Here is a 19,918-nt window from a genome sequence, read left to right as displayed (position 1 = left end):
TTCACTTTCCTCCCTTTCACAAAAAAAAACTGCTTTTCAAAGCAATTTTTTAACTGTTGGCTGGGTCCTGAATTTTAGACTTACAAAACCTTTCTTCCTGAAAATATATTAAAAAAAAAAAAAAAAAAAACTTACAAACAAAATAGTTGGGTATATATTTAGCACTCTCTGATGCCTAGCTGAAATCATAAAATATATATTATTATTTGTGATTGTAAATAAATAAACATAATTTTGGATTAACTTTGTAACGTAACAAACAAGTTTTAGCATCCAGATTAATAAATCAAAGGGAATGATAAGCACTATCATAAAGAGGACGGAATCTGATGGAATTGGGATTTTATACAGAAATAAATATGAATAGATGAGAATGTGCGACGATTGGTAAAAACCAAATCCAAAGCTATAATATACTCAACTGCAATGAAAATAACAAAACCAGATGTTTTGATTCTGATACAACATATTTTTACATCCTTATAACAAATTATATTGGTGTAACGTTGCAAGAACCCTGCCCTCCTAGCTGAATATTATTCTTTTTTAACTATTTTTTTGCATGTCACTATTTCTTAAAAAATCTTTCTAATTATATTTTACCGTTTTCATGTATTTTAGGTTGATGTTTGCACTTGCTTTGTGTTTTGAGAGTGTACCTTGTATTTTAAGAGACGTTTTGAATCATTACTATTTTTTATGTAATTATTCACAAAGAAGTCGCTGTACTAGATTTTTGCCTGTTTAGGCCTACTTTTTCAGGTTTTTCTCAATGAGTTTAATTTTGTCAAGTAATTTGTATTAAAATTGCTGTTTGTAATGTTCATTAACGTGTGGAATGATTCTAGAACAAGGGACTGTGTCTGGTGTGATGGTTAGAAAGAGAGGCATAAGAGGCCTGTAAGTGTGAGTGAGAAAGAAACAGTGCTTCCCGCCAACCGAGATAAAGACGGTAATCCCCCCCACTGCGAGGGAACTGAGTGATAACTGCTGTCTCACGGTGTGGGAGAGAGAACGAGAATGGGAGTCCCCGATTTTGATGTAAAATTGATAAGAGACAGATCAAGGGAAGCCCCGAGTTCTGTGTGTACAGGGTTTTTTCATGTATTGTAATTTGTTCTGTGATTGGCTTGTATCTGTAAGTGTGAATGAAGCGTGTGTGTGATTGGTCGGTGAGGTCATGTGACATTTCCTCCCTGCGTGGAGGAGAGTGTGGCAAGACTTCAGCCAGTCGTCTGCCGATTGCTGCACCAGTAGGTCGCATTCGGTGGCTTCTCGCCAAATTATAAAGTAATTTGCTGAATAGATAATTTAACGTTGGTGGTCAGAGCCATGCCGAGTATTAAATTAACCTAATTTTCTTTTTATTTAGTTCGGACAGTATTTAGAAATTGTGATCACCTTCGTCGGCATTTTGGCTCAAGGCGAAATTCGTTTTCGTTGGGTGCGGTCATGTTTAAGGCCGCACTAATTTAGTGCATTTGCAGTAAAAGATTACTGAAGGACGCTATTTTTTTCGTTAATTCTCATCACGCGAACTGCGGGCATTTTTCGACGGGCAGATGTATGTGGAATGAGTGAGTAACCTCTTTTGGAAGTGTTTGGATTCGTCTCTGCAATATTCTATTTGAAAAATAAAACAACAAAAATTACAATCGGCATTGAACATCTGTTTATTTTGTATGTAACGAACCGTTATATTTGGCGCCCGGCCGCGCAGCTTCAATTTTTACACGACCCTGAGATTAAGACGGACATTTCGACAGCGAAGAAGAAAATATAAACATTCTTAAAACAGTTCTTGACTACGATAACCTCAAAGGACAAAAACATTTACGACCAACATTAAACAGTATAAAAGAAAACGGCGAAGTGTATCCAGAACTGTCTGCGTAGCTGAGCGGCGAATGCGGCAAGAGACCACGGGCTGTTTCAGCGAGTGAAGTGTTCCAGAGATACGGCGGAAAGCGGTACATCGCGGGACAGAGCGACCCAAGGCACCATGGGACTTCAGGCCTGTCACAACGCGGGACTTCAGGACCTCATTGCCAGACATCGAGATCGTCACTTCGCGGGACATCGCGGGATGAATCGCCGAAAATAGCAAGTCGAAAAATGGAACTAAATTAATTGTTTGCATTATTTTTCTTTTGTGTTGAGCATTCAACTAAGATTTCTGTTAAAATTTTTGTAATTTGTATATTTCATTATGAGGATTAATAGCCCAGTTGAGGTTATGGGGGGGGTCAAACCAAATTATGCAAATGCTATTGTCAATGAGACAGGAAATGAGACAGGTACAACAGGAATTTAAACAGGAAATTGAACAGGGATATCGGAAACTTGTTCAGGGACAAAATGAAACCAACAACAAAATAGATCAGGCAATTCACAAAATTGAGGTAAATTCACAAGAGATTGCGAAGTTAAGGAGCGAAATAGGCACACAGTTGCGACAGGAACTTGGCAGGGTGGAGAACAAACTTGATGACTTTAAAATTAAATTTATGAACAGGTAGCCACGTGTACAAACAAAGTAGATGAGTGTGCAAATAAAGCAAATGTAGAAACATGTGAAAGGGAAATAATAGTGTCAAAAGAAAATGTTGAATTTATTGTGCCTGATGTACATGAGCATGTAAACATTGAGAATAAATGTGAAAAATTCCTAGATGAGGTAAACAGGGAATGTTTGGACAATGTGGTTGAAAAAATTAGTAAACTCAGAGGTAATGCATATAGGATCAGGAGTGTGTGTAAACAAATGAAAAAAGTAGAAATTGAAATGAAAATGTTTTCAGATACACTTAAAGATGAGTTTGCTGAGGAATTGATCAGTGAATTGAGTTTTGCAGGTTGCGGAGAAATTATAAAAGGGAGATTTTGCCAAAATGTAAGCAGTAATGTACGAAGATGTGGGTTGTGTGTACTGAATAGGGTACAAACTGAAATTTTCGCACCGATCCATGTGAGAAAAACTGTGCAGCATGTTCTGAGGTTTTTTGTATGGAAGCATGTGTACAGAACTATGGCCGAAATTGTAAAAAATTTGTTAAGGGCACAGACAGTGAAAGGTATGATAAATGTACAGGGGTGATACAACCTCTGGAAACAGTGTTTGTCGACGTGTTTGGCCCACTGCCTAGATGGAGGGGTGGAGTCAAAACTAGTTGTGTCGTGTTTGATGTTTTTTAAATTTTTTGCAAGTTTTGCCAATTTTTTTTATGTTTTTCAGAAAAAAATTTTATTTATCCTTTGAATTATGTACTTTTTGATGTTTTGTATTGTGTAGAGTTTTTGTATTTTTTGAAGAATAGTTATAGTATAATATAGGAATGCACAAGTAATTTTATAACAGCAATTTTTTACAAGATTCTTAAAGAGAAGGAAGATAAATACATCAAAGTGAATGTGAATATTTTCTGTTTTGAAATAATAATAATAATAATAATAATAATAATGGTATAAATTCTTTTTGAGTAGACAGTTACTAAATATTATGTGAAGAAATGCTTTACATTGTGAGAATTTCATTGCGCTTGGGTAATGATTTGTTTGTTTAATGTTGTGTCATGGGAGGTGTTAACTGAAATTTATTGAGTTATGTTTTTGGGAAAACGATACAAATTTTAAATGGTTAAATATTTTAAATTCAAGTTCTACACACATTGGTAATGGTAAATATTTGTTTTGGATTAAATAACAGGGTGTCAATATCCTATATTAAAGGTATGAAATGTAATGCTAAACATTAATGAATAACAGTCGTCAAGTTTTGAAGATGCAGAAGCAGTTGTGTGTTCATGATGGCCAGAGTTTAGGTGAATTTTGGTATTGTCCTAAATAAGCAGCAGATGTTTTTGTGTAATGTGGTTTGTGAGGCAGCTGGGGGGCCAGGAAGTTCATTTTAAATATGTTTCCGGCATGGAGTCCGATGTTTTTTTTTTGCAATGGTGCATCCCTTCTCCTTGGTCGCTCCCACCCCTCATCTATGTTAATTTTATGCTGCTGTTGCTGAAAGGGAAGATATGGTTTGAAACCTAAGGAAGGGCATTAGTTCATGTAATTTGTTTTTGAAGAATAGAAGCATACGACTATATCTTAATGAAGTATTTGTCATGCCATGACTGTAGAATTGTCAACTTGTTTTGTGGAAATTTAAGTAAGTTATGTAAAGCTTAAAATTTGATGTGTAATGACAAGTGCAGTGTATATTTGTGTATAGCTTTGTATCATTTTTTGTTTTAAATTTCGTTAATAGGTTAGCCGAGCTGACTAGCAGCTAAAAGGGTTGTAATTAAGCGCCCCTTACCTTTCGGCTAGCTCAGGAGTTAGGAAGGAATGATAGAGGAAGTTGGTATAACTTTGTGTATTTTTTTTTGGTGTAATTTGGTAATAGGTTAGCCGAGCTGACTAGCAGCTAAAAGGGTTGTAGTTGGGCGCCCCTTACCTTTCGGCTAGCTCGGGAGCTAGGAATGATGAAAGAGGAGGTTGGAAGAACTTTGTGTATTTTTATTTTAAATTTTGTAAATAGGTTAGTCGAGCTGATTAGCAGCTAAAAGGGTTGTAGTTGGGCGTCCCTTACCTTTCGGCTAGCTCAGGAGTTAGGATAGATAGAGAAGAGGAAGTTGGTATATCTTGGTATATTTTTTGTGTAATTTAGTAAAAGGTTAGCCGAGCTGACTAGCAGCTAAAAGGGTTGTAATTGAGCGCCCCTTACCTTTCGGCTAGCTCAGGAGTTAGGAAGGAATGAGAAGAGGAAGTTGGTAAAACTTTGGGTATTTTTTGTGTAATTTGGTAATAGGTTAGCCGAGCTGACTAGCAGCTAAAAGGGTTGTAATTGGGCGCCCCTTACCTTTCGGCTAGCTCAGGAGTTAGGAAGAAGGAAGTTGGTAGAACTTTGTGTATTTTTTTTTGTGTATTTTAATAAATGATGAGGTCGTGTAACATTTTAATAAGAAAGTTTGAATATGATAAGTGATATTGTAGTGGGTTATAAAAAAGTTTTTAAAGTTTTACATACTTAATTTAATGTTTTTTAGAGTTGTCTTTGTTGTGGAAAGTTTACTAGGAGTCTGTGTGTTAGGAAGTTGAGGCATTTAGTAGAAGTTGTAGTCCATGGGTTATCAATATTGAGCAGACTAGTTCTAATTTTGAAATAAGTGTTATCCAGAGGCTGAAGTTATTATAGAGATATTGTGGAAATACTTAGAATGTTAGAAGTTGTTTTTTGGATGGAATTTAGGAAAATTTTGTGTCAACAGTTTTGAAGTGATAGTGTTATCAAGTTTTTGTTAGTGCAGATATGAAAAGTGGAGATGTTGGTTGGTTTGTGGGTTAAAGTGGTTGTTCCAGGGGATTTGAGGAGTTTGTCATATGCAGCAGAGAATTATAGTAACAGCGGTTAAGTTGAAGTTTTTGTTTTTATCGTCGTCGTCAAGGTGGTCGTGGAGACGTAATTACTGGAGTTGAAGATTTTTCGTTGTCGTTGAGGTAGTCATGGAGACGTAATTCCTGGATTTTATTGCAGCTGGTGTTGAGGGTTCCACGGCTGTGAAAGTAAGTTGTTCAGAGTATTTTGTTGTTATTGAAGATTCTTCGTTGACCAGGGGGTGTCTGCTTGAAGTTTGTAGAGAAACCAGTTTCAAAATTATTTATATTTTGCACGAATGAGAGGGAGATAACCATTTGTGGAGAGTTGTTGACACTTTGTAGTAAGAGATATGTTTTCGAATTTTTGCTTTTTAACAAAGAATTGATGTTATTGCAGTTTTTAAGTAACAGTTTTTTGAATTTCTATATAAACAAGTATAGTAACGACTGGATGCATTTATTTCTCAGAATGTTTTTGTATTTATTTTGTACAGATTTGTTTTTCACTTTTGTAACTTTTCAATCAAATGTAGTGTTAATTTAATTGAAAAGTTGGGGGGGTTATGTAACGTTGCAAGAACCCTGCCCTCCTAGCTGAATATTATTCTTTTTTAACTATTTTTTTGCATGTCACTATTTCTTAAAAAATCTTTCTAATTATATTTTACCGTTTTCATGTATTTTAGGTTGATGTTTGCACTTGCTTTGTGTTTTGAGAGTGTACCTTATATTTTAAGAGATGTTTTCAATCATTACTATTTTTTATGTAATTATTCACAAAGAAGTCGCTGTACTAGATTTTTGCCTGTTTAGGCCTACTTTTTCAGGTTTTTCTCAATGAGTTTAATTTTGTAAAGTAATTTGTATTATAATTGCTGTTTGTAATGTTCATTAACGTGTGGAATGATTCTAGAACAAGGGACTGTGTCTGGTGTGATGGTTAGAAAGAGAGGCATAAGAGGCCTGTAAGTGTGAGTGAGAAAGAAACAGTGCTTCCCGCCAACCGAGATAAAGACGGTAATTCCCCCCACTGCGTGGGAACTGAGTGATAACTGCTGTCTCATGGTGTGGGAGAGAGAACAAGAATGGGAGTCCCCGATTTTGATGTAAAATTGATAAGAGACAGATCAAGGGAAGCCCCGAGTTCTGTGTGTACAGGGTTTTTTCATGTATTGTAATTTGTTCTGTGATTGGCTTGTATCTGTAAGTGTGAATGAAGCGTGTGTGTGATTGGTCGGTGAGGTCATGTGACTTATCCTCCCTGCGTGGAGGAGAAGGTGGCAAGACTTCACCAGTCGTCCGTCGAACGCTGCACAAGTAGGTCGCGTTCGGTGGCTTCTCGCAAATTATGTAAAAGTATTTGAAGAGATAATTTAACGTTGGTATTCAGAGCCATGCCGAGTATTAAATTAACCTAATTTTCTTTTTATTTCGTTCGGACTTAAATTAGAAATTGCGACCACCTTCGTCGGCGTTCGGCTCGTGGCAAAATTCGTTTTCGCTGGGTGCGGTCATGTTTAAGGCCGCACTAATTTTGTGTACTCGCAGTAAAATATTACTGAAGGACGTTATTTTTCGTTAATTCACATCGCGCAAACTGTGGGCATTTTTCAACGGGCAGATGTACGTGTTGAACGAGTGAGTAAAACTGTGAAAATGATTGGATTCGTCTATGCATTCTAGTTTGAAAAATAAAACAACTAAAATTGACGCAACATCTGTTTATTTTGTATGTAACGAACCGTTATATTGGAAAGCAAATGACTTTTATTTTTTAAGTTATTTTTATAAAATTGTTAATTTTTATTAATAAGAGAAGCTTATTTTAACAAATAATTATATATTAAGTGCACACATAAAAAAGTAGTAATATATGAAAAACACTAGCATTTAAAAGGTGAAGTGTTACATTGTTGGAAAGATATTGCCTTGGGCGCCAACTGCGGTAGTGCAGAGTGAGAAACCTCAGAGAACAGATCATTTGGCTTGGACATTTGAAGCAAAGAAGAGGAAACAAAACTAATGTTCATAAGACAAGCTTGTTTATACCAACTCTGCAAAACTGTGAGTTTTTTATGACAGTAAAAACAACTCTCAACTGCACACGTTTTGGTGACATAATTAGCAGAAATCGGAAGATAAAACTAGAGATCCTACATGCCTCCAATTTACAGGCATTGTTGGTTTAGCAACAGAACTGAAACTACCTAGATAAAAATTCTAGTTAGCTATAATATTTGGAAATAATAAATAAAATAATAATTGAAAATGTTGTTGACTATATAGTGGAAGAAACAGATATGATTCAAGCAGTAATACTTTTGCAAGAATGTCATCTGATGAAGAATTCACAGCTATTGAGCCCAGATTTTAATGCTGAAACCCAGTATTTTAGTGATCATGGATAGAAACATATATGTATAGATAAGGATGTATAAATATATAGATATAGATAAATAAATATATATGGAGAGTATAAAAGAGTAGAGTATAATAGAAAGTAGTGTATATATATTGTTGCAGTTCAGAATTTTACAGTACCATCTTATTTAAATTTCAGTGTGCCTTGGTTCTGACTGAGTGGGTGTTGCAGTCATGGTGATGCAACTCGGTAGTGGTGGCGTGGCTGCGCATACTGGCGTTTGTTGTGCTACTGCACCATATTCCTATGTGTTGTTTTACCAAAACTGTAAGCCCAACTGGCGTAGTCGTACTGACATTTTGGGGTCGTGTCGTGGCATAAGTAGCGCAGGTTACGAATGCTTGCTTACGATAGGAGCACCAACTCAGATTGTCTGAGTCCAGGTTACGAAATTTGGGTAGGGCAGGGCTAAAAAATTCTGGAATGAGGCACAGAAGGTTTTTAAGCGGCCATGAGTGGTCAGGCTGTGCTCACTCTAGGGGGAAGCTATGCCTCTTTCTTGATGGAACTAACTCTTGATTAAAGATATAACATTTTAGGCTCACTCTGGGAAGAGGTTATGTCTCCCCCCACTACCCTAGGAAGCGAGTCGGTTAAAGGAAAATTCAGTTGCTCTCGCTACTTGGGTTAGCGATGGAAAGTTTGTGACAGTACTGAGGGCAGGAGATGGCCCGAGTTTAAGTGTCCATGTCTTGGTAAAGGAACTACTCTTCATCATGGAAATTGAGAGTAGGGAATCATTGTATCCAATACAAATAATAAATAAAATTTAAGTTGTAGGTTTAAGGAATGCTTAGGATAAAGTTTGGTGAAGCTCTCTCTTATTTTTCTTAAGTCATTGCTTGTGATTAATGTTAAATTTTTCTGCCGTTAACTGTAATCTGTGAAGACATTTTATTTATAGTGAAAATATTGACTATAAGGTATGGAATTCTTAAAAATAAATGTAAGTTGGTTTTAAATTATTGTTAAAGTTTTTTTAATTAATTTCAGTGATTAGTTTTCAATGGTTTGACATGTAAAATAAAAGAAAACTTATGATCCCTTAGGTACTCATTTTATCTTTCACATCTGAGTGAGTAGTAATTTTGAAATATGTTTCCCCCAATGTTTAGAGAAAGTGATGATAACTGTGTAGAGTTACTTTTGACAGGAACCAGAATTAATTTTAATGGTAAGGCCCTCTCATCCTTGATTATTTTTATTGAATAACCATCCCATCCTAGATATTTATTTAATTTTTACTTTATTTATTTTTAAACCATGGACATATATAGGCAGCTAGATTCTGCATGAAGTGGTATAACCAGGATGCCATTGTCCTCAGAGCTTCGGGTGTTGATTCAACCCTGATGACGCGACACTTCCAAGGGGCTACGAGACCTTTCCATAACGGTATCTGAGGGATACAAACATGGCGAAGTTGACCTGCAAGGACAGTAAAATGAAGAGGGTGAGTGACGATGAGCAATGGGCTTCGTGTGTGAAGATCGGTGAATCAGGGAGCGAAGTATCCAGGATGATGTTATGTGTGCGGTGGCTGAGTGAGTAGTGCAAGGCAGTATGTAGGAACATAGGTGCGCAGTAAGAGACGAGCAGTAGAGAAAGCCACTGTCAAGCCCAGCTCCAGTGGGAAGAGTAAAAAGTGGACTTATAGAGGTATGATCAATTTGTGTACCAACATTAAATTGCTACAATTTAACGAATAGTGTAAATATTAGACAATAATAATTAAACTGGAATTAATTAATTGGCCTATACTTTTTGAACCTGCTTTCCTACATGCAAAATTGGTGTCAGAAGTAGGGATAGTCCTAATCAATATATTTAGGGTACTGTTTTAATAAAATAAAATGAATAAACAAAAAACACAAACATCGCAGGCTTTCACAGCCATTGTCTGAAGTAGCTTGGCTTCTGGGTTGTAGCTGCCTCCAAGGCAAATATAACAGTAACGTTTCGGTCGAGCTTGAAGTCGCCATCATCAGAGTACAGTTAACTACTGAGGTTATTTTAAGTTCTCCTGTCTTTTTAATACTGCTCCGATTGGCCAAACCAATAGGCCAAACAGATGAAAGGAAGGCTGTGATTGGCCCACAGCTGCAGCCAATTGAGAAATACTCCCCTCTCAGGCGAGAGTATTAAATAGGCAGGAGAACTCAGTAGGTAGCTCTACCCTGATGATGGCGACTGCAAAGTCGACATAAACGTTGGTTATATATTCGCTTTGGACGCAGCTACAACCCAGAAGCAAAGCAACTTAAAAAAAAAAAAAAAAAAAATTTAGAGTTCAGTTAGTGTTAGAAACTATAGTTTGTTTCGAGAATAATATCATTAGTGTTAGCTTTTAGTGTAATAAAATATGTGTAAGTGTTGAGTAAAAGTTAAGGCTAGGTCAAAGGTACAATTTGAGAGTAGTTAATAAGACATAAGTGACAGTTACATTGTTAGTGCATGTTGACAAGGAAAATGGTGGCCAACGAACTTAGGACCACAATGTTTTTCTTGTCAGAAATAAATAGTAACCAGGAGAAAATGGAGAATAAATTGGAGAGTAACTAGGAGAAAATGGAGAGTAGCCTGGAGGGGATAAAGAGTGGCCAGGAGGAGATGAAGAATGAAATGAGTGAAATAAGGAACAGTCAAGAAGAGGTGAAGAATGCCATGAAGAGCAAAACTGACGAAATTAAAGAGGCACAAGAAGATATGTGAAACGAGCTGGTGAAAGCAGCAAGAAGACATCCGGAGTGACCTAGTAGCTGCTCAAGAAGAAATAAAGATGATTGACGAAACCAGCATTCAGTTCGAAAGAGAGGTGCAATGTTTGGAAAGACCACCAAAAACAGAATGTAGCAGTCTGAAGAAAGCAGACGAATGACTTAGGAAGCTACAGCAGCAATGAACAGAATAAGTGTCTCGGGGTAGGTCAAGGTGAAAAGCCAAAATTCAAGCCACCCACTTTCGATGGCCAATCCTCGTGGAGTGTATACAGGTGACAGCTGTGGAAGTAAATATTAGTGTGAGGAATAGAAATCTACAGCACTCGTCTTAGCCTTGCGAGGACCTCCCCTCGAACTGCTGTAGACCATACCAGTTCAGGACCAGAAAGACTATGCTGTTTAGTAAAAGTTCTTGAACTGAGGTATGGTGACTGACACATGGGCAAGGTGTACAGGACTGCTTTGAATATATGCCAACAGCAATCCTCAGAGATACTTCAAGAGTTCAAGCCTGACATGAAGATGTTTGTGCATCTTGCCTACCCAGAGGCTTTTGCAGCTAGCTACTAGTGGATTTATAGATGGACTCAGGGATGAAGAGGTCCATCAAACCCTTTGTTTGGCCCACCACAAGAAGATATGCAATGCCCTGGTTCATGCCCTAGAGACAAAAAGCATTCAGGAACACAAACCTCAAAACAAGAAAAAAGAAAAAATAAGAAAAATACCATGAGGGAAACACTAATACCACCACCAACAAAAGAGATATCATCAGGGCTCTGAAGACGCTGCTGAATAGTACTCAAGGCTCCCAGTTCTGGAGGATAGGAGGTAGCCCACAGCGCTTTGCCTGCCAAGAACTAGGGCATATTCAGTGGGACTGCACAGCAAGAAGAGCAACAGGGAAATGAACAATAGCTTGTGTGAAGGGTGCATGTTAGATTTTCGAAAAACAATAGCCTCTAGAGTGTTCCCTGTATCCTTACTCCCTAGAGGAAAAAACAGTCTATTAATTAAAGTATGGGTCGACAGCAGGTAGTGCTCACTTACCATCAACACTGGAGCATAAACATCTATATTTCGTACAGATATTGTTAGTAAGGAACAGCTGAGAAGGACACCATTCCTCTACAAATTGAAAAACAGCAACGGGAGACACATCACCTGTGCATGGACAGCTGGACTGAAAGGTATATATAGGGACTTGGAAATTTTTGTGGACATTTCTTATTGCTGATATTACTGATGAGGTAATCTTGGGAATGGACATCATGAATTGATATGGATTAGTTCTCGACATGAAAGGTAAAGATTGCGAATCAGAGGGGAAGAGACAGCATTGTTTACTCCTAAACAATTAGAAGTGCCCATAATGCAGGTAAGTTGATGAAACAGTTTAAATTTCAGCCAACCATGATCACATAATAGCAGCATGAATACAGGGAGACCCTAGAAGTAACATGACCTATATCATCAAGCCAGATATGACAATAGGCCTGGAGAGACTCCTGATCGCCCACAGCGTTACCAAAGTTGGGGAGATTGTGGCAGTAAAAGTGGCCAACATTGATTCAAAAATAAAGGTTTTGAAGCAGGGTGAACTAATAGCTTACTGTGAACCAGTCCTTTGGGTAATCAGTGTGAAGCTACTTCAACTCATGATGGCACTCTACCACTACTGAGCCTTTAACTAGAGAAATTATTAAAGCAATCTCAGGAGAATCTTATCCCTGAGAAGTAAAAGAAGTTTCTGCTTTTCTATGAAAAAATCAGGATATGTTCTCCCCGGGGCATACTGACCTTGGAAGAACAAACCTAGTCTACCATCCCATTAAAACAGACAATGAAGAACCAATACAGCAGGCCCTACGGCGATTGCCTTAAGCAAAGCCAGAGGAGGCCAAGAAGATGATTACAGATATGATGAAGGATGGGGTAATAGAGCCATCAGCAAGTCCCTGGGCATCCCCAGTCATTCTGGTAGCAAAGAAGGATAGCAAACTCAGGTTCTGTGTGAACTACTGGAAGCTGAATAATATCACCAAAAATGAGTTACCCCTTCCACATATTGATGACACTCTGGATACACTTTCTGGCACTATGTGGGTTTCTCACTTGACTTGAAGAGCGGGTACTGGCAAGAGAAGCTCCAACCAGACAATAAAGAGAAGACTGCTCTCTCAACAGGAAATGGTTTGTTCCAATTTACTATGCTACAAGTTTTGAAAGACTGATTGAACTTCTCTCACATGGTTTCACTGACTTGGAAAATATGCCTGGTGTACCTGAATGACGTTATCATTGTTGGAAATACCATAAAGGAGCATCTACAAAATCTCCAACATGTTTTAAACAGGCTTCGCCATGCACAACTCAAGTCAAGTTCTAAGACGTGCTTAACACGAGGTGACATTTCTAGGTCATGTGGTTATCATAGGATGAAGTACAAACACACCCTGAGGAGATCTATTCTATTAGAGTGGCCTCAGCCTACAAATAAACATGAGGTAAGGAGTTTCTTACGATTTTGTACCTACTATAGGCACTTTGTGTGTGGGTTTGCAAATATTGCCAGACCAATGCGTCAGATGACTGAGTAAAGAAACCGCTTTTGTGGACTTCTCGGTGGGAGGCTGGCTTTCAGAACCTTAAGGAGGTATTATGTTCTAGCCCCATACTTGCCTACACCCATCAGCATAGAGAGTAAATTCTTGACACAGATGTAATTAGTACTATATTTTCCCAGGTTCAGGATGGAAGCGAAAGAGTCATCTGGTACTACAGCAAAGCTTTATCTAAGTCCAAATGCAACTATTGTCTCACAAGAAAAGAACTTCCAGCTGTAATTAAGTCCTTGCAGCATTTTTAAAAGTACTTATATGGGAGAAAATTTCTAGTATTCACTGACCATGCTGCACTCAAGTGGCTGTTGCAGTTCAAAATCCCAGAGGGACAACTCTTTAGGTGGATTGAGCAGATAAAGCAGTATGATTACCAAATTGAATACAGGAAGGGCCGATTTCACAGCAATGCTGACACCCTCTCTTGCCGACCATTCAATGTAGACGGCAACCATTACAATATGGCAGAGAAGAACGAAGGAATTGAAGACATCTGACATACCACTATCAACAGCAAGGATAAATGGGACCATGCTAACTGAAAGTGGCAGTGACAAGACCCTGACCTAGGACCCATTATAGGCTAATTAAAGAGGGTTATACGATGTTCATCATGGCATTAGATATCCAGTGACTGAAGGGCTGTGACAGCTTACTGGGCTTGGAGCTGCACTCAGGCCACAATTTTTATTCAGATATATTCCAGAAGGTGTGTCAGTTACTGGGGATAACAAAAACCAGGACTACAGCCTTACATCTTCAGTCTGATGGCATGGTGGAAAGGTTCAACAGGACCCTAGAAGAGCACCTTGCCAAGGTTGTGCCTGACTACTATCAAGATTTTGATCAAAACATCCTATTATTTCTTATGGCAAATAGGGCTGCCATTATGACTCAAATGGACAGACTTCTAAGAATATTGTGTTTGGACAGGAGTTGAGGCTACGCTATGACATCAAGTTTAACCATCCTAACCAAGAGCCAACCAGCACCACCAAATTTGCCAATCATCTCGAGGAGAGTATTGCACTCATACATGATGCGGCCTGTAAAAACCTTTCATTAGCAATGAACCAGATGAGGTCAAGGCTAACACAGCTGGATTCCAGAAAGGCTATTTGGTGTGGCTATACAACCCACAATGAAAGAAAAGAAGGTGCTCTAAGCTTCAAGTGGCATGGGAAGGCCCATATGAAGTGTTGAAACAACTAAATGATGTGTGATGACGAAAGACGGAAAGATTGAAGGAGTACATTTGGACCGATTGAGGAAATATGCCGGAAGAGATCTGTTACCTGTTCAGGACAAATAGGTTTAAGGAGAGAAAAGTGTTACAAGGATACTAGAGGCAAGACAACACGGCAGGCCGGTTGACCCGGCCCATCGGCCAGCAGGGGGTCCTGCAGGCTGATTACGAGCACACACTTTGCGTTATAAGTTGCGATAAATAACGAAGGTTTTGCGAAGAATATCGCAGGAACCAGCAGCGTGATTACGAACACATCCTGTTTCGTTAAACTTCGAATATTGATGACGTTGTGGCGGTATATATCGCAAACTTTGATTACGAGCACACTTTTCAAGTGATATTTATCGCACCGGAGCTACGTTATATATCACGAGCATTTCAAGTGGTGATACGAAGCGAATGTGAGGTAAGTGATACAATTACTCTTAAAAATAATGTCCTCCTGTCCTAAAAACGTCACTATAATCGCACATTATTGTTTTAAATATAGTCGAGTACGATGTAAAGCGATGAAGTTAAATGTAAACAATTGTTTTAGGTTAGCGTGTGTATATTTAACACGCGAACATTATTCTTAACATGCTATTTCTGTTTATTAATTGTACCATGAAATCATTGTTTTCAATGCATAGTTTGTGTGGAATAATTATGAAGTGGTTTAAATACGATCAAAGTAGGTAAGAAGAATATTAATAAATGCTGTGTCATAGCTTATCAAATTAATCCTAACCTAAAGAGCGATATTATTTACACGCACATTATGAACTCAACATAGCTATAAATAGTTCAAATAGGCTGCTTATGTATATTTTGTGTTTGGGTATTTGCTCAACATGCATTTTTGTTTAATCTGTGCGCTTGTAGACTTCAGACAGTAAATTGTATATTTCTCTATTTAGTTTCAGAAAGCTATTTCCGGCCTCCTCGTGTGTTCAATTGTGTAAGACATTTTTAATTTGTGCTCATTCATTTACATATTGGCTCTATTACCTAAGTGTGTTAACATTGGTAATTGTTAACAAGTGATCATAAAACAAATAACTTGATGAATAATTTATTTATGAATTCCCCTCCTTAAACAGGATGATTCTATTAAATAACATTTCGAGCTTTTATGTAGGGGAGGCGAGGCTTTATTATAAAAATAAGTTTATGAAAACGGTAATTTTGAGTTCCTATTATTAACCTTGATACTTATTTCTGTTGAGATATTTCAAGTTGTTTACTGTTTAGATTGTTGGTTATGTGTGGTTAGCTACACTTCAAATACTGCAAACCTATTCATGTCTACAGTTGGTTAGGTTAGCTACATTTTAAATATTGTATAATGAGGTAAATCTGGTGAAAATCTACTTGTCCATATGTTTTTTTTAAATTATTTATTAGTTTTCAGACATTAATTCCAATAATTAACATAGGCTATCAATACTGTAACATTGTTTTACTAATAGAAAATTAAGCTTACCTCACCTAACCAACCATCCACACATATTTTGTAGTACAATTAATGTAACTAACCTAACTTAACTAACCATTCACACAGATCCACACTATTTTTTTGTTATTTTTAATTCATCTAACAAACTTAATGGTGGGAATGGCTGGTTTGATTAGGTTAACTACAAATACTTGAAAGTAGTGTAAACAGTTTATTAGGTTATGGTAGTTATATTAAATATACTGTGAACTCATTTTAACAGTTTTTAAGAATTATATATTGTAACACAGCTAACTCTAACCTAACCAACCACACTACAGTTTATACCTATTATTTTTGTTGGTAACATAACTTAAGAAACAGTTCACAAAATCACACAGTATTTTTAATGTAGCTTACTTAAGCCAACCAATCATTCTCATGTCTAAATTTTTTGATTTACCTTACCCAACAAGTTATTAAAATGGCATATTTCTAGTTTAACTGCTTGAAGAATTACAACACACTCATGGAGAATTGTTGAAAAAGAAGTCGAAAAGTTAAAATTGTTTTTAGAAATTAAAGAAAAATGAATGCAGTTATGCGTTACATCGAGGAATATTAGCTCAATAATACCATATTAAAAATAATTTTTATTAATCAGGCCCTCTTGTTAACAATTAGTAGCCTACCAAACTATATTACACTAATTTAGTTAATGTTTGAAAATATTTCAGGTTCTACACAATGGCCTTTGCTGCCTTTCTGCTAGCCATTGAACTGGAGGAGAAGGCAGAGAAGATTGTTAAGAAACCATCAAAATCCCTTCGAATTGCCAGATTGCACCCTCATAGCAGTTGGAAAACCTTAGAAAATGAAGAAACATGAAGAAACGAGCTATGCAATTTAATAAATACTTTGTTATCAAGTTTGTTGCATTTATTAAAGAAATTGTGAAAATAAGTGTTCACTCATTTCCATGTTACTTTTGAGTATAACTAGGATATTATATTAAACACATGTTAACTTTTTGTTTTCTGGTTTCAGCAGATGATCTCATTGTCCTGAGAGAGTTGGCAGTGGCTTTTTTGAACCATTGTTTTTTTTTTGTGTGTAAAAAAATAGATACTATGAATAATTTAATGATAGGTTGTTATTTCAAGTAAATCTCATAAATGGGAAATTGCTTGTGTGCTGCTTCATGTTTACAAGTTTATTAATTTAAAATTTTGCAATTTCAGACTTTGTTTTGGTTTTAAACGAAAAATATTTACAAAGAGTGTATTATTTAATATCTCAATTTTTTTCCATGGATGGTTATAATTAAACAATTATTAATATTAACTATTAATAGCCTGTCCAATAAAAAAAAATCAATGCACATGTCTGTAAGGAATCTTGTATACAAAAAATGATTTCTTAACACAATATTTTCTCATAATTGGCAATTTTAGCACATGCCTCCAGCATGCCTTTTAACTTTTCTTTAAGTTCTTTGATGCATTTTTAATCAAATTGCTGGTTACCATTTCAGAAGCACATATTCCCAATGCTTCTCATCAGCTGCCAGCTTTCTTTCTTGAATGCTGCTCAACTGATCTTTTTTTTATTATTTTTAAATTGTACTATTGATCATTACCAGTATGAATTGTATAGGTTACACTAGGTATCATAGAGGCAGAGTTATAATAAAGGAGGTGCTAATAACAAAGTAAACATTCTATAAAGTATGCTGACTAAAAGTATTATCAAGGTTTTTCCAGTCAAATATTTCACAATGCTTGTATATAACCATTCTTTACTTTTTTTTTTTTGTGTAAACAAGATATAACATGGAAGAATTTCATTAGACTAGCTGACTATCAATGCAAGTTCCAGCAGGTACAACTGCTTGTTGTTGCCAGTGAGCCCATTTGTATACAGTATAGACTTTGTTTCATGTGGACGAATATAAAAAAAATATTTTGAACTAATTTTTATTATTGTAAGTTTAGAATCAATGTAGGTATGTTTATTGAGACTGGAACAAGTAGAAACAAATTAAATGACACACATTGCATTTAGCTAGATAATTCAGGAACAAATATTGACTTAGTATGATTCATCTTGCGATAAAGTTTGGTACAGCTCCATTCCTTGCACCTCCCCAGTCAACACTCTGCATCTTATGAATTGTTATCATCACTCACTGTTCTTATATTTCTATTTATCATCAGAATAACCAATAACCCTAAAATCTGTGCTTAGATGTGTGTGAATATTAAAATAAGCAATTTTTATAAAAGTTTAACCAGAAGCCATTTTTGAGCTAGTATTTAGAGATCAAATCAAATGTTTCTTAAAATATGTGATGAAGCCTTTGAACAGCTTATTTAACTATATTAAGTAAAATTTAACTTAAATAAAAGACTAATACAGTAAATTAATATGTAACTGATTGTGACTGATGGCCATTATAACAAATATATATGCATAAAAAAACTCTTAGGTTTCTTGGCTATCTTATGAAAACACAAGGATTGTAAGAGGTATTGTTTTAATAATGAACTTACCAGGGGTATATGCAGGGGCAAGAGGAATATATGCCTCCCCCAAAATCCTAAAAGAAAAATCTATATTACCCCCCCCCCCCCCCCCCCCCGGCCCACCCAAAATAAAATAAAGCCAACAGCAGGCTAAGTGCTTCTATACCACTTTCCTCCTCCCCATCCCCCTTCCTCCCTCATAACAAAATTCTGCATACACTTCTGAGAAGAACAACTTTAATTTTTATTTTTTTTAATATGAACTATTAACACTTTCATGTTCATGCAAGTCATTTTTTTGTGTTTCATTTTAAATGTAGCACACCTCCAATTTCTCTCTGTCAACTTTAAGGTATCTTAACTACTTAATTTTCACCACTCTTATTTTAAACCCACTACACCAATCTCAAACAACAAAATTGGAAGCAAACCAGTATTGAAAAAAAATATATATTTAATTTTCAAATAAATATTTGGAAAAGTATAGGATAAACAAAATGCATGACTACCACAATATAATGTCTACCAGAGGTTGAGGGACAAAACCACCTTCTAGAATCTACATCATTCCCAATGATGATGCTGTACCGAAGATTTGGATAATTCTCTGGTCAAGGCTGCTCAGAAATATAACTTGGATAATATTGCCAGCTGTTATCTTAGCAGCTATTGCTTAAGCTGCTCTTTTTATTGCAGCATATATCATGTTGATCCATTACTGAATTTAAAAAAAATGGATTAAATAATTGGTATGCATGTACATCAGAAATTGTTCAAACTGAATATTATTTTACATATTCAACCATCAATTTCTAAACTTGCTGAGAAAATGTAATCTATTAATTTATCTTAATGTAAAAAAGGGGAGGGGGGAGAATTAAAATTATTGAATATTTCAAGACGGTTTTTAAAATAATTGCAGCATATTAATAATTTACATACATGTTGGATCATTAACCAACTTGAATGCCATCTTGAAAACAAAGTTGTTTACTCAGTACTTACTCTAATTACTCAGTACTTAGTTTCACTTGTTTAAGTCATTGGTGAGATTAAATTAAACAGCAATTAAAAAAACATAGTAATGAACTTTCATATCCTCAGATTAAAAAAAAAAAACTGTTCTTACACTGAAAATTTTCAAGAACTGTTCCATAATAACTGTTTAAAATGTCAATCTTTTTAAATTGAAACATTATGGGCCTAATTTTATCCTTAGAATATGCAACCCAACACACTGAAGAGTTTAAAACAGACGTCAAAAGATGAAAATACAAAAAGTAGCCCATATCTTCTCCATTGTAATTGAAGGCTGCTGCTTACATAAAAATTGTAACGCTATATTCACTAAAGAAAAAAAAAAGAAAACTAATATTTTGCCAATGGTCAATGGTTTTTAATGTCCCTAAACGTTTGTTAAGCCTCTTTGCCAGTTAAATCCACAGATACATGCAAGCTTCACATTCATTATTTTAAGAAAAATTGGCTGCAAACTCTCTGTGGCTCTTAATAAACCACACCATGATTTCTGTTGGGCAGCAGTAACTTTACCAGTGCCACTCTAAGGCTTATTTTAACTGAGAACACAAAT

The 19,918-nt window shown here is 36.2% G+C and overlaps 1 protein-coding gene across 5 annotated transcripts in view; it reads right to left on the bottom strand.

Annotated features, from left to right (window-relative positions):
• Positions 1-19,918, bottom strand: part of LOC134529456 (guanine nucleotide exchange factor C9orf72-like) — a 46,009-nt gene that overhangs the window by 13,469 nt on the left and 12,622 nt on the right. The window contains exon 6 of one of the 5 annotated variants that reach the window (XM_063363577.1): positions 125-179. The exons of the other annotated variants lie outside the window; for them this stretch is intronic. Coding sequence (XP_063219647.1) covers positions 176-179 — 4 coding nt within the window. The 3' untranslated portion in view covers positions 125-175. Of the gene's footprint in view, positions 1-124; positions 180-19,918 lie in introns of those variants that run through there. 5 annotated transcript variants of the gene reach the window in all.

This window comes from Bacillus rossius, chromosome 2, assembly GCF_032445375.1.
Source record: "Bacillus rossius redtenbacheri isolate Brsri chromosome 2, Brsri_v3, whole genome shotgun sequence".
Lineage (NCBI taxonomy): Eukaryota > Metazoa > Arthropoda > Insecta > Phasmatodea > Bacillidae > Bacillus > Bacillus rossius.
Note: the sequence above shows the minus strand (reverse complement) of the source record. Positions and strands in the feature narration are given on the sequence as shown.